At 36.3% G+C, this 15,060-nt stretch overlaps 1 protein-coding gene across 5 annotated transcripts in view; it reads right to left on the reverse strand.

Annotated features, from left to right (window-relative positions):
- The window catches only part of DLG5 (discs large MAGUK scaffold protein 5), a 107,100-nt gene that overhangs the window by 24,025 nt on the left and 68,015 nt on the right, over window positions 1-15,060 (reverse strand). For all 5 annotated transcript variants that reach the window (XM_050305286.1, XM_050305283.1, XM_050305282.1 and 2 more), the window contains exons 8-16: window positions 11,593-11,823; window positions 10,387-10,571; window positions 9,613-9,738; window positions 8,750-8,882; window positions 5,951-6,078; window positions 5,111-5,286; window positions 4,519-4,622; window positions 3,708-3,800; window positions 1,831-2,850 (exon numbers count right to left, since the gene is read on the reverse strand). In XM_050305286.1, the coding sequence (XP_050161243.1) occupies window positions 1,831-2,850; window positions 3,708-3,800; window positions 4,519-4,622; window positions 5,111-5,286; window positions 5,951-6,078; window positions 8,750-8,882; window positions 9,613-9,738; window positions 10,387-10,571; window positions 11,593-11,823 (2,196 nt within the window). The remainder of the gene's footprint in view (window positions 1-1,830; window positions 2,851-3,707; window positions 3,801-4,518; window positions 4,623-5,110; window positions 5,287-5,950; window positions 6,079-8,749; window positions 8,883-9,612; window positions 9,739-10,386; window positions 10,572-11,592; window positions 11,824-15,060) is intronic.

A 15,060-nucleotide genomic window follows, 5' to 3' on the forward strand; every position in this document is an offset into this window, starting at 1 on the left:
GGCAGACAGGGGAAAAATTAAGGGAAGAAGAATAAAAAGGTTTCATAGAACTTACTCCTAATTTAACTCTAGAAAAAAAGTTACCTAATACATAAGTAACCTTAGAGAAAAAAATCATCACTTTGTAATTCTGTTATTCAATTTTCTTCTTTAGCTCAAATCAGCACCTACTTGTCATCTGTAACATCGCTTGGGCACCACGTCGAAGCAACCACAATATGTCCCTGTATACCCTTTCTTGTCTCTTAAATAGTGAGTGCCAAAACTAACCCTCTGTTCCAGCTAACAAATCTCTTAGGCATCAGGCCCCACCTACATGTGTCCCTGTCACAGTTGGAAACTCCTTACTCACTACAGAAATATTACTACAATTATAACCAGGTGAGTACACATGCTCATGACAATGCACTACTATGAAGTATGGGACTATCAGTGCTAATGGATCAACCTGATATTCTACATAAAGCAAACACCCCATTTTCAAATGTGTTCAATATCTTGATTTTGGTTTTTTGTTATATATGTGCTAAAAGATGACATTACAATATGCCCTCTTTCCCTTTTTGCAGTGCAGTTCTTGATGAAAACTTGTGACCTTCTCTTAATCATACTTCATGTCAGACCTATTCAAAATAAATCTATTGATTTCAGCTACAACATTAAACACTTATGTTTTTCTGTCGTTTGTTGAGCTGGTTTTGGCTGGGAGAAAGTTCATTTTCTGCATAGTAGCTAGTATGGAATGTTTTGGATTGTGCTGGTAACAGTGTTGGTAATACAGTTATATTTTCATTTTTGCTGAGCAGTGCTTACACAGAGTCTTAAAGCTCTCTTTTTTCCCCTAAAATTGTGCAGAATATAGCTCCAAACCCTGTACTACTTCTAATTCAGTTCTGCTGTCTGCATTGCTTCTAAAGGACCATGAACAGGTGGGATTATCCAGGTGTAAAAAAGTATACGCAATGAATACAAAATATCGAAATAATTATGATGTTATTACATAGAAACAAAAATAATCCTTTTATAAATGATAGTTTTGAGTTGGGAAAGAAAAAAGGGTCTCTATCTGACACCTGAGCAAATCTGAGGCAGTAGACCTGAAACAATGTTATTGATTATGTCACTTTATACAATGCAGTCATCTAAATAGGTTCTTCTTCCCAGAATTGAAAAACTTTTCATCTATCTACTCTGTCAAGACATGACCCACCATCTCCTCAATACAGTTATTCATTCTAACAAATTATATGCTGATTTTGAAGTGTATTATTATATCATATCCTCATAAACAGTTCATCTTTTTAGTGTAATGTGCCAAACACTCCACAGATTTCAAGTAAGATGTACAAAATTATTTACACACATAGAAAGACTTATAAAAAACCAACACTATGAATGGTACACCTTCTTCCATTAAATTGTACAGTCAGCTGCGCAACCAATCTGACTTTTGTAAAACTTCAGAGGCCCTATTTTCAGTTTTTCTAAGGCTGATGCTTTGTACTTTTATTTACATTTTTTCAAGTTGTCAAAAACACACAAGAGAGCCCAGATCATCCAACAAGTGGCATTAAAACCCAAGATGTGGCTGCTAAGCAGAACACTATAATTCTGTTTGGTGGTCATCACTGCCTGCTAAATGCTGCAACCATAAACTGGTTTTGTATTTTGAGATACTGCCAAGTGCCAACTGAGCCAGAGCTCAGGGGACCTGGATTCTGAGGGCAGGCTATGCTTCTCTGGCTCTGGCATGTAACTGGGCTCCCAAAACCACACTGAAAATACACTTTAAGGTTTCTAGTTTTGTGCTTCAATATACCAAGCTTCTACCTGAAGGGCAGGATTAGGAATGGGCACAGGGGTCATTTTATGCCTCAGAGCAGGAGCCGATTTTGGCCTTGGTCTTTTAATCTCTGGCTCTTCAACTCTTTGAAAACCAATGTCATCTTCACAGGATTTCCTTGAAGACAAATGAGTGCAGTCAATTCCCTCCTCCCGATAATAATGCCCAGCATTCCTGCTGTGCCCCTTGAGAGTAGCCGAGTCCTGTTTAAGTGCCAAGGTAACGGGAGCTTGGGCAGTGGCTGGGCTGGTGGGTGGTGATCCAGTTGTAACTGTAGACTCTGATGCAGAGCTTGCCTGCTGTTTATGTTTAAATTTGATAGAGTCACTTCTCTTAGGAGGAGTTGGAGGAGTTGAAGCCACTTCAGCTTTTGATGGCTGAGGTGAATGGCCTGTTACCTGATTAGGGGAAAGGTACTCCAGTTTGGGAGGAGTTGGTGGCCTTTTGAAAGTATCAGGGTCAAAGATAGATTTTCTTTGTTTTGGCTTTTTGTAAACAGAGAACTTTTCTGTTTCTGTTGCTGAGATATTAACCATGACTTTTGGCCAGGTACCACCACTATGCTTAGTTCCATGTCCTTTGTCAAACGCTGTCTCAACCACCATACAGTCAGCTCCTGGAGGTTCATACGGCAGTCTCCTGTTGTCCAAGTCAACAGCTCCATAGCCTTGGTCCCCATATGTCTCTGGGCTGAAGGAGCTGAGACTGTGTTCTGAATTACTATGGCAACTGTGCACTGTGTTCCTACGAGAGTCTACTCTTAATGTGTTATTAGGGAAAGGTTTGTGATCGCAAAACGAAGAGCTGCCCTGATCACTCTGGTCCTTCTTGCCATCCATGATGTCTGGGTTGAAAATGTCCGTCTGGGTTGAGCTGTTGAGCTTCAGATTTCTTTTGTTTTGGGCTTGTATCTCTGACGCATGAACCCTAGAGTTTGATATTTTTTCTGAATCCTTCAAATTTTCAAATATATTTTGACCACTCCAAGATGAACTCTGAGGAAAAACCTGAAAGAAAATACACATGTTATCACTATTATTTCTTTTTAGTATGATTCATATCCTAACCTCCTTAATTTACCTATACCTGAATATACACTAAGAGATGTATAGACACAGTTGGGAAAGGTTTAATAACATCTTACAATTCAAAGCACAGAACATCAGATAAAATGAAGCTAGAAATTTTTTGTAACTTTTTCAGAACAATTCCAAAAGGACAACTCCACATGGTAGCAGAAGTATTGACTGAAAGTGAAGTGATCCGCTTTCTACTTCTACCTCTGGTAAGTGATGCTAATAAGACATCTTTCATTGCCCATTTCCTTTCAAACATTTCATCTTTTTATTTTCTTAAAACCTCACGCTCTTTAGATCTGAAATTATCACTCTCAAAGGCCATGTGACAGGTCCAGCATAACAGGATTCTAAGTGCAATAAGCAAAATAGAATAATACTTTTTATGAAAATAAGCCTGAAAAATAAAGCCTTGTAAGTACTCGTAACTTGTAACCTTCATGATAGCTTAAGTTATGTTTTCTGCACAACTCTGTCCTAAGTAAAAGTTAACATTCTTCAGTCAGGAAGCAATCGGGGTAGCAGTCATTTCATGTGAACAGCAAACAAATTTGAAAGAAGACTAAGTTAGTCTCATTTCCTACCAGATACCACAAGAGTCTTACTTTAGAAATAACTGTTGAGTGAGTGCACCACCGGTGGAAATGCATCCAGGTGGTCTTTTTTTTTTAAGAGACACTTTCTCACGTTGATGTATTCTTTTTTTTTTCATATACTCTTCCCTGAACAACTAAAATAATTCTGTGTAAGTTCAAGAAAATTCTGCAAATTTAGCTTCTCCTACTCACCTTCATCAGCGACAGAGTAAGGGAATCCCTACAGTTCCGTAGCAAAGCTTCACATTCAGTAAGTGACTTATTATCTAGTGCAATGCCATTGATCTAAACACAAAGAAACCCATAACAGACATCTGTAAGTCAAAGGTAACAGGCGGGCAGGATCTTAAGGTAGAATATCTCTGAGACAGGGAAAACACTAGCTTTACATGTTTACATGACTTAAGTCTGGTTGACCTTTTTTCCACTTCCTAATTGAGTGGAGAACGGTAAACTTGTAAATACAATTTGCTACTCCTCCCAGGGACAAGGTGTAACAACACTTGTTCACTGCACCAGCCCTGTGCAGTCGCACACCGACTGTAACCACCTCATGTTTCACAGGGAATAAATCACACCGGTCAGTTAAGGCTGCAAATGCACAAAGGGACAGACTTGCTCCCCAGAACAGATGACACTTGTGATACCAAAATTTAGAAGACAAGAAACCTTTCATCCAATTAAGGGATGCCTTTTTTGGAACTGACCTCTCCTAGACAATATAAGAATCACAAATATCATTATATATAAGCCAAGTGTGAAGAGTCAGTGCTTCTGTCAAAAATTGTCACATGAACTAAGCACAACAGATAACCTGCACATTATGTTAATAACTCAGCATACAAAAACATTAATTTAGAATAAATATTTGCTGAATTTACAAAAAGGGCTTAATATTGTAAAAGTAAAAAATGGATTGGAATGTTTAGCATTTATCATTATCAATGATAACACTTCAAAATAAATAAAAGTGAGAAAACCCAAATGCATTCTTAAGACTTACAGCAATTATTCTATCTCCCACAGTAAGGGAACCCTCTTTGGCAGCTGGGCTTCCAGGCACAACAGCAGCAACAAATACTCCATTTTCTAGACTGACCCCACTATCTGAAATACACAATGAAGAATTTACTCCTGCAATTCAAGTATCTTGCTCAAATGGCACATATAACACAAGAAAGAAACAGGACTACCAAATCATCTGAATTTCAATTTCTGAAAACCCTTTTAAAGAAATAACTCATGAGGGAAAGCAGGGATTTTGAATATCCCAAAATTTAATATAATCATATGAAACTAGGATGATTGGATTTAACAGTCTTGTTTACACTCCCAGCAACACTCAAAACAGGCAGCTAGAACAAAGTATTAAAAACCTAAACCCATTCAAGAACAAAAAGAAAAGCTATACTTACAGAATAAAGCTATCATCAATAAGAGCATTCTTAGTTTGGTTAAAAAAAAAAAGAAACAAATTCCTACCTAGGAGGCCATAACAGTTTAAGTGGGGTTTAAGCAAAGGCTTTGTGAACATGCACCTTTATGTCAAGCCATTTCTTGTTCATGTTTGTTAAACAATCCTTTACAGCCATTACCTTTATGTCCGGAAACATTGATGTGAAGAGGTGTTATGACTCGCCCACCTAACGACTTCCTTCTTCGAACCACCATATTAATAACACCTCCTCCATTTAGGACAGCTTTTATAACTTGCTTTTTATCCTTATTAGTAAGATCCACATCATTTATCTTCAGTAACCAATCATTCACTCTGGTAGATAAAAATAAGCAGGTCGGTGTTGTAAGCACACTTTGCTGGACACAGCACATGAAATACATTCCATGAAAAGGCATGTAATAGAGCTGATCTCAATAAACTAATCCTTCATTATCTGGAGTTTTCCATTCCTGAAAAAGCATTAAGTAGCAACCAAATGAAAACCAGGACTTCTAGTCTGTACTTCACTCAAATCACTAATGACTACTTTTTATTTAAAAGCAACTCTCTGGACTGAGGACAGTTAGTAAAAACCTTCTATCAACACTAAGAACAGGAGATGGTTTTAAATGAGCCCTTGCTCTACTCTCCTTTCCTCTTGCCCTCCCTTAATAATTTACTCTCATGTCCTTCCCAAAACTTAAATAAAAAGATCTACCTTGAGGACATAATAAGGGAGTAGGTGGGACACAGTGAAACAACATTTCAGATTCTGTTGAGTTTTAAATGCTGAGTCAAACAGTGTTTAATTACTGTAAATGCTTTTAGGCATTGGTCTTCAGTGTGATTTTCCAACCAACAACAACAATATACATGTGATCAGTAATAAAAAAAAGAACTTTGAAAAAAGGGACACACTGCAGACAATTCTCAATATGCTCATATTTAGTTTATTATGACCAAGAGAAGACAGGTATCTTCCAAAGTCAAATCCTACCTTAACCGACCATCAGCAATGCTTCCTTTGTCTACTTTGGTAACAAAGATTCCACAGTCTCCAGGGAGGTATGGTTCATTCACACCTTCTGCCACATCAAAACCAAGTGCTTTCAAGTCCATATCATCCTAACAAATATTAAAAAGTGATTCAATTGCACTGGCAAATATTGTCTGTTAGCAAGAGGTATTACTGCCTGTTTGCACTACGCACTTATATTTACAGGGTTCGTGTACTAGGCAAGTTTTCATTTTTTGTACATAAAAATATAAGCTCCCAATTCCATTAGTTATTACGCATTCTCTGGCATTAGAATGATCCTTCTCTCTTAGATTAAGGCTGAAATAACACAGAAGGGGAACTTCACCATGTTCAGACTCATATGACCTTCTTTAAGGTCAATGATAGTTGTGTAATGGGAGAATTAGGACATGTTCACCAAGAATGGGTATTACTTGGGGAAAAAGTAATTGCAAAGGTAAGGAAACAGCATTGTGTCTTAGTGACCAACTCAGACAGACCTCTGCTTTGATATGGCTAGAGACCAGAAGCAAATAGAAAAGAAAGCTCTAACATTAAGGGAGACCATTCCTAAATACAGATTTAGAGGTGATATTCTACTAAGCCTGACCCAAAACAGATCATCCTTGATATGAAAGGCAATAAATGTCTTTAACAGTTCAGTCATTGAATCAAACAGGGAAATTTTAATGTAGTGTTTGCTTTAGTAAATAGTAAAGTCACTGTAAGAAACAAAACTGGTCAAAATAAATTGGGACCAATTGACCACAAACTAATTTATTATTGCTCTTTTCAATGTTAAATAACACACTTCTAAATATTACAGAACTCTGCTTGAAATCTAATGGACTAACCATCTCAGCATACTGAAGGGTGATAATACTTGAAATTTAAAATCTAAAATTAAGAAAACTAAGTACAGTCTAAATCAGATGTGTAAGCATGGTTCAACTAATTGCCTCAAAATCAGAAGAGCATAAAGTCTTCAGGGAGTGCAGAAGGTGCCTGATAAAAGCTGAAGATAAAGCACGCAAAAACATGAATTACTAAAAAATAGACTGAGTTACACTTAACAAAAATACACTAAAATCCTTATGATTCTTGCAAATGTTCTATATAAGAAAAAAATTTCATAGGGAAGAACATTAGGCTGACATAAAATAAAGATCAAGTAGCGATTACAATATCATTGCACAGCATCAGAGCTGAAAAGTGAATATTATTTCTCTCAGTTTTGAGCTGAGTGATTATGTAGAACATAAGCTTAAGCAGACAAGTGAAGTTTAAGCAAAAAAAAAAAAAAAGATGGAAATGTATTCAACACTATAATCTTGATTCTGTAATTCAAATGCTGGTAGGTCAGCAAGGATTTTTTTCCATATATCTAATCAAGGTTGGCATGATATTATTACTATAATTTTATAGCAAGAAGTGTTTAGAAAAGGGAAACGCATTCTAAATAACTAAATGGAAATGGAATGGAATGTACATGAATGGAAAATTCATCAGACTGCAGTGCTGTTTACCACTAGTACATCATATGCTGGACTTTCTAACTAATTTTATAGACAATGGAAAAGAAAAATCATTAGTTAACAGTTAAAATTGAGAAGATGGCAAGGCACGAAACTTGATGATGGAGGTGGGAGGAGATGACAAAAGCGTAGGGAATTATTTACTGACAGTGGTTCTGATGGATCAGCACTGGTACCCACTTCATATTGACTTTTCAATATATATTTCAAAATAATACTAAATATTATTTTTAGTGTGAAAAAAGGAATGTATTAGTGATTTTGTTGTGATGCACTGTCAGAATACAGACAGATTAGAAGAGTATAAAAAAGGATTACCTCAAATATTGCAGTAAAATAAATGGGATTTAAATTTGACAGCATTTAATCACAAACTTTGCCATTCAGGAATGACAAAGAAATTGTGGTATATACAGAAGGTGCTATAAATGAATCACCATCTGGAAGAGTACCTGTGTGTTCTATGTGTTCAAAAAGGTTACTATTAACAATATGATGTGCCAGCCAAAAACTTCAAATAGAATATCATAAAAGACTTGCATACAAAGCAGAAAATAAAAATTCCAGTACAAAATGAAAAGAGTGAAATTACATGGAGAAAAGTATAACTGGGATAATTAAAGGTTATCTGGAAAGCTAAACATAAGAACTTTATTTAATATGCCAAAATATAACTTCCTTTACAGACAAGCAAGAGATTGGCACCACCTTTCATCCCAGGTTTTCCCCCTGAAGGGTAATGTTGCCCTAAAATATATGTTAACCTTGAATAAATACTTTTAATACTTTAAAATTTCTAACCAGTGTATCTGAGCCGAAGTAGGAAAAACAACTTAATGTAAAAGCTTAACTAGTTTATGCACAGATTTTAAGTGATGTTGCCAGTAAGAGAAGAAGACTGGCCTCTCTAATGTCACAGCTTCCATCACAACTTCAGTTTTGTCTGCCTTAGCACTGGACTTGGGTATTCTGCAAGATTAGATATAGAAACTATTTTTATTTATAATACCTATGAAGAAAAATATAAAGCTTGTATGTAACAGCTTGGTTTTGCCAACTACTTTCATTTAGCTGTTACTGCACTTGCTGCCTACATGTGTACCTACATTGTTCCTTGAGCATCAACAACAAAGAACTAACAAGACCTAAATTATATTTTTAATCATACCTAGTATACAAAGACTATAATTAGCTTCAGAGCTATCCAATACACAAGACAATGCAGTTTATGTTTTTTACTTACTCTGTCTTTTTCAAATTCTACCACTTCTGTTTCCCATTCCAATGAATCTGTGTCTATGGCTGAGTCATGGGAACTATGGGCCATCAATTGACGAAATCGGGCCTCCTTTTCCAACTGATTCTCCATCTTCTCCCTAGGCAAAGAAAATAATTACTTATAGACACCAGCCACCCCCTTTTAAATTGAAAAATAATGTTATCATTGTGATGGACCTTATATTTGGGTTTCTAAATCAAAAATCCAAGCTGTGTCAAAAATTTCCCCCATACTTCCATCTTTCAGATATTCTTGGTCTGCTATCAAATTGACTTTACCATTTCTATATGTTGTCCTAATGTAGCCTTACATTTTTTGCTATATTTTTACATGACTCCAGTGCAAATCTAAGTTTCTAATATTTCCCCAAATGCATTTTTTTACCCTCAGATGAGCTGCATCCCTATGGTCTGGACAAGTAGGGCATGATAAATATCGATGGCTAAACCTCTTCCACAACCTAATGAGATGACAAATCATGCCCATCTTGCATTCATAAACCAGTGATAATACAGTTGTGAGGAACTAATTGCAAGTTAATCTCACTTTGGTGAAAGAACCTCATGTTGCTTAAGTGTATTTCCACAGTACAAAGCTTAGACTATGCATCTCATTAATAAGATAAAAAGGTTAAGATAGTGAAACTCAGGGTCCTGCCCACCATAATAATTTCCATGATAACTAAAAATATAGGAAATTCTTCCACATACAGTAACATGACCTGCTGCCTACAGCTGTAACAACATATGGTTCACTTACAAACACAGCTACCAAACCAAAGATTGTATCACAAACTTTCGTGCAGTTTGATCACTTCTCTAACATACTTCAGTTCTTTCAGTTCACGAACAGCATCATTTTTCTGCTTTCTCATGTCATCCAGATTGCGAAGAGCTTCAGCCAAGTCGCTCACGGCTCGGTCTCTCTCCCTCCTTAAGTTGTCACACAAAGTTCTTCAAAATAAAAGTTTCAATTTAGTCACTTAAACCCTATCAAAGTAACAAACTGGGTTTGCCACATCGTATAGTTAATGCAAAATTTAAAAGAGCAATTTCAAAAGATATCTCAGTGCAAAATAAAAAAGGACAGGAAGAAAAAAATTATATATGCTAGATCTTAAGAAAATGCTTGCAAGAGAACAGAAACTTCTTGCAAGATAACAGAAACTGTCTTTGTTTCTTTTACTTATCTTCTTTAAACAAGTAGAAAAACAGTCTTATTTAAGTATTATCCCTTAGTTCCTTACATATATTCGGTAGTAAATATGTTGGGTATTTTTTGTTAATATTCCCTCAGGTAAAGAATTATTTGCAGGACTATAGCTGTAGCAGGATTAGGCATAGCACACCTAAAAGAACACACAATTTCCTACACAGCAGTGCTGTTAGACTCAATGGTCTTTACTAGAGACATATTATGGCTATGAAAGCACAAAAAAAGACAAGGATCTTGTAACATGCCCTCAACTTTTAAAAAAAAAAATCACCCTGTGACAGCTAATGCAGAGAAAGTGCTGGAAAAATCCAGCAAGTCCTCAAATTGCATCAACTGCACAGAACGTGTCACAAAGATCACTCCTATGTCATGCAGCATTTGTTTACCGTATACTTTCCCTTTCTGCAACAATCTTATCCCGCTCTTGAAAGGCCCAATCCCTCCTACACTTGGCTACTTCTGCTTCCTGGACAGCCTCCTTTAGTTCTTGTGACATTGCCTCATATTGTTTCCGAAGCATTTCAATTTCTTTGTTTGCTCTTTCTATGTCTAGGGTAGCAGAATCTTGTATCTAGGAATTAAGAAACACAGGTAAGTATTTTAGGCACAATTTTTAGGTACATATGCATAAACAGCTTCTACTACATGTATGTTGCCTGATGTATTTAATTCTCGTGTTTTCATGACAAATGTTCATTTATCTTAGCAGTAAGTTTGGTTTTTTTTAGGGAGGGGGGAGATAAAACCTGCTGCAATATATTTTATCCAGTAGCAAACAAATTTGTGCAACTATACGAGTAAGAATCCTCACTTCAAAATAGCATCAGTGAGTATTTTATGTTTCAGAGATGACATTCTACGCTTCTACCTTGTTCTGTTTAGTAGACAGAAAAAAATCTTCAAGTATACTCAGGAATCAGATAAACTACTATAAGCAGTTACAACATAGATTTCCTGCATTAAGAGCTGTTATTTACCCTGGCACAACTAGATATATGTATTCATGCAAAGACTTGGAATTCACACAGGTCCCTTAATTCCAAAACAGAGTAAGAGAATTCAAAGAAAATTTTGATTTAATGTTTCGTGTTTTGGACAAGAATTACTTTATTCTTAAATTAACTTGTGCCTCTAAAATTCTCTATTTTCAACAACAGAGATGATGACAACAGTAAGACAAATACACAGAGGAAACTCCAAGCTTGCAGCACAGTAATACAAACCAACTACAAGAGTACAGCCCACCACAAGCACTGCAGGCTGTGGGTTTGCAAACAACTGTGTGTGGTTAATTTCAAGAATTATAAATAAAACTAATGAATCTGACTAGATTTATAATTTGATTAAAATTTAAACTTTTGTTGTTTATATTTACAAACAGGAACTCAATATCAAGTACAAATGTACTTTCAAACAAAAAAGTGCTATCACGATGTCTTGAAGACCGTACATGCATTCACATATAGGTATTTTAGAGTGACTTGAGAAGAAGGGAGGAGACTCTTTATGTGTCCAGACCTTTAGCTAATCTCTCAAATTACTGACACCTTGAAACTAAGAAAGAAAAATACATCAGTGAAGACTTGCAATACCTGACGGGCTTGATAATATTCCCTTAGTAGATGGTCTCTCTGGATGATAGCTTCTGTTCTCTCTTTTCGGGCAACATCTCTTTCTTCCTTCACTGTCTCTATATCCTTGCAAGCCTGGTCAAGTTCCTTCTGGGCCTCAGCTTTGTCCTTCACTTCATGACAGTATTTTTCCAGTAACTCATTCCTCTCACAAATGGCTCGATCTCTTTCCACTAGAGCTGAGTTTAGTTCCTAAAACAAGATCCATTGTTTGCAGTAGGTTAAGTTCAGAAGGAAACAGTTCATCTTTCCAACTGAATACACGTCGTGACACCTTAAAAGCATAGAGAGTTTACCGCTCATGTTCTGAAAAATGAGAGCAGATCATATTACATACAAGTAAGTACTAGCAAAGAATATTAAATGTGGTATTAAAGATATCACATCATCACATTAGCAAAGTGCTATGTCAAAAGTAAGCGAGATTCTGGGAGCACCCATAGTTTTAAGGAACCTAAACAAAGGAACATTATTAACCAGACAGACTTGGTGTTTTAAAAAAAGGTTTTAAATATGGCAAAGGGTAAGAATGTATTGCAAATATTTTTAAGCAACTGCCTCAATTTTACAGGACTGAAATAATTTAGACAACCTAGTTACATAAGCATCTTATAGCTTTCTCATAAGTTTTAAAGGCACATTAAGTTATTTGCCATTAAGATACTAATGTGCTACAAAATATTTAAAGATAAAGCTACAATATTTCATCAAGCAGAATAACATAAGTACATCTTATTAAATGTGGAATTCAGCTGCATTGTCATAAAAAAGGCAAGGCAAATGTAGAAGTGTTCTAAAATAGAACCAGTCCTTTCAAAATTGTTTAAACTAGACTTCCTATTGGAAGAATGGGGCATTGAAACAATTTCAGGCCACTAAATTTTCAGATGGTTCAGCTCTCTAGAAGCATTAAGTCAATGGCTACAAAGAAGTCCTCCGACATATAGGCACTCCTAGTTGGAAACTACTGATGTTATGATCGCAAAAGGATCATCAGGCAGGTGACTTTCCAAAAGCAAAGAAGGAAAGGGTCCAAATACTTGTGTAGAAGACACTAAGTCATAAACTGGCTTGCATTCTATTTACCTCTACAGTTTACAAGGAATAAAAATTGAGTATTTAAAGCACAGATGACAATTGCATTTTGTTGTATTAACATAATATTGTTAATGTTTTTGAGATATGCATCTAAAGAAGGCTAGTCACACTATTTTGTCATGGGTCGAGGTGGGATCACGACACGGTTTCACGATACCAGGTTGCTTTATTGCAACAGTGCAGCTACTTATACAGTTCTAGATAACACTAGATAAACTATTGGTTTATCACTAACATAACAACTCATGATTGGACATAGCCACACATGTCTGGACACAATAGGTCAGCATTCCTGACAGGAAACCCACTCTGTGTTACAGTCCTTACTGTCCGTGGCTGACCCTCTGCCAGGTGTACAAGTTCCATCTTCGGTATTTCAACTTACAGAGAGCCCAGAACCAGCTGGGCTCACCCACACTATTTCAACAGTTCTGCAATGACATTGAGTTACTTTTGCTGTAGAGTAACAGACAAGCACTAGAATTACTCACTCTGTGAACTTTAAACATATAAGTGAATGTCAATTACCAGAGCACCCAAGTGTTTTCAACATCAGTAAGACCTTTCCTTGCTCAGTACCCCTCAAGAGAGAAATCTCTGAACCATCTGTTGGTGCAGACAAGTTTTAGTACTGGAAATAGCATTTTGCACAATTTAACTATATTTTGTATAAAATATGCATTCAAATGTGTGTATGAAACTTACACAAAACATTTAAGTCTTTTCCCACAAGCAGCTGAGATGAAAGTCATCAAATCAGAGCGAAAATTCTCAGCGAGCACTTCATTACACAAGAATTTACAGTTCTTTAAAGTGACTGGAAAAAATACATATTACCGCAGTTTCTCCCAGCAGGCTCGATACAAAATATCTGAATAAGAGCAGCCATTGCCTCCAGTGGTCACCTCTGTCTTTTTCCTATGACATTTACACAAAGTTACAACATAACAGCACAAGGAAATGTGCCATTTGTCTTTGAATAGAACAGGTTCTGTTTGAAAACAGTAAAGTAGTTTGGTTTGAAGAATGATTCTGAATTTGTGAAGAGTTTTTATGTTTTAAAGAAGTTCCTGCATATGAATGTAACATAATGACAAAATACAACAGGTCTATTAAACAGAGGGGAAAGTTCACTACCACTGAGATGAAACACGACATGTTGAGTAGTTGCCGGTGCAAAAGATTATGCCAAACAAAAAACACCACTGGAGAAAGAAGAGGGGTAAATATGTAACACCTAGTCCCTAGTTTTGAGTGGTTGAATTTGTGAGAACTTATTACAAATTTGTCCATTAGTGCAAAAATCATGAGATTTCTTCTGTCATTTATAAGTGCCAGAATATTAGTTCATTTTATAGGTCTATTAACCCATTAAGTTTAGGTATGTGCAATAAAAGCTTAAATGTCTAACTAGGAAATTGACTGACTGACCCCATCAGTAGCTGCTCAGACACAGTGCTTAAAAATCCAACCTCTTCTGAATTTCAGTTGCTTTACAATTTCTTTGAGACACACAAACACCCTATCAAACACAAGCTTCAGAGAAGAAACTACATTCAAAATTACCTAAATGGATTCAGTGCTGTTTCAACCACTCAAAGAGCACTGTAATAAGGCAGTTAAAGGTGCTACACACCACAAGCAAAGTGAAGAACATTAAGCCGCCTGTTTGGAGAGCACCAGACCAAGTATTCACTGACCGGATAATCCTATTTACATGGGTACATGTTTCAGGATACTATTTCAAGTGAATCAATACACTGATCTATACAATCTTTCAAACATTTTCCTTGACAGAATTTAAAAATCTCTTATGCACTGAACGCAGCTGCAGCGAGTTATATGATACACGAACATACCTCCTCACAAGCAGAAGAGTCATAGCTACAGGAAAAGAAAGTGTGAACAAAAAGACAACTCACAGTACTGCTATTTTACACCTCTTAAAACATTACAGAAGCAGTCATTTCTGCTTTCTGATGGGCCAGGTCTGGAGGTGAAGAAAAATGCATGTCTCTGCCTTTGCCTTGCTGTCCCATACTGACCAGTCCTGGGCTCTTTCTGTCTCTCATGTTCAAACAGTCCTTCAAGTCATCTAGGCAGGAATACCCATGTATTTAAAATATTAATTCTCTGCACCTCAGCAAATTACTCATAGTGCCACATTGACAGATATAACAAATTGGAGCAGAATGACTAATTGTGGCTATTTCCATGAGTATTGCTTATTACCTACGCTGATCCCACTGAAATCAACAGACATTTCTACTGGCTTAAAGGCTTTGATGAAAGTAGAAGAGGTATGAAACATGTATTAAAACCTCACTCACT

The sequence above is a fragment of the Myiozetetes cayanensis genome, unplaced genomic scaffold (assembly GCF_022539395.1).
Source record: "Myiozetetes cayanensis isolate MyiCay16 unplaced genomic scaffold, myiCay2020 scf10, whole genome shotgun sequence".
Lineage (NCBI taxonomy): Eukaryota > Metazoa > Chordata > Aves > Passeriformes > Tyrannidae > Myiozetetes > Myiozetetes cayanensis.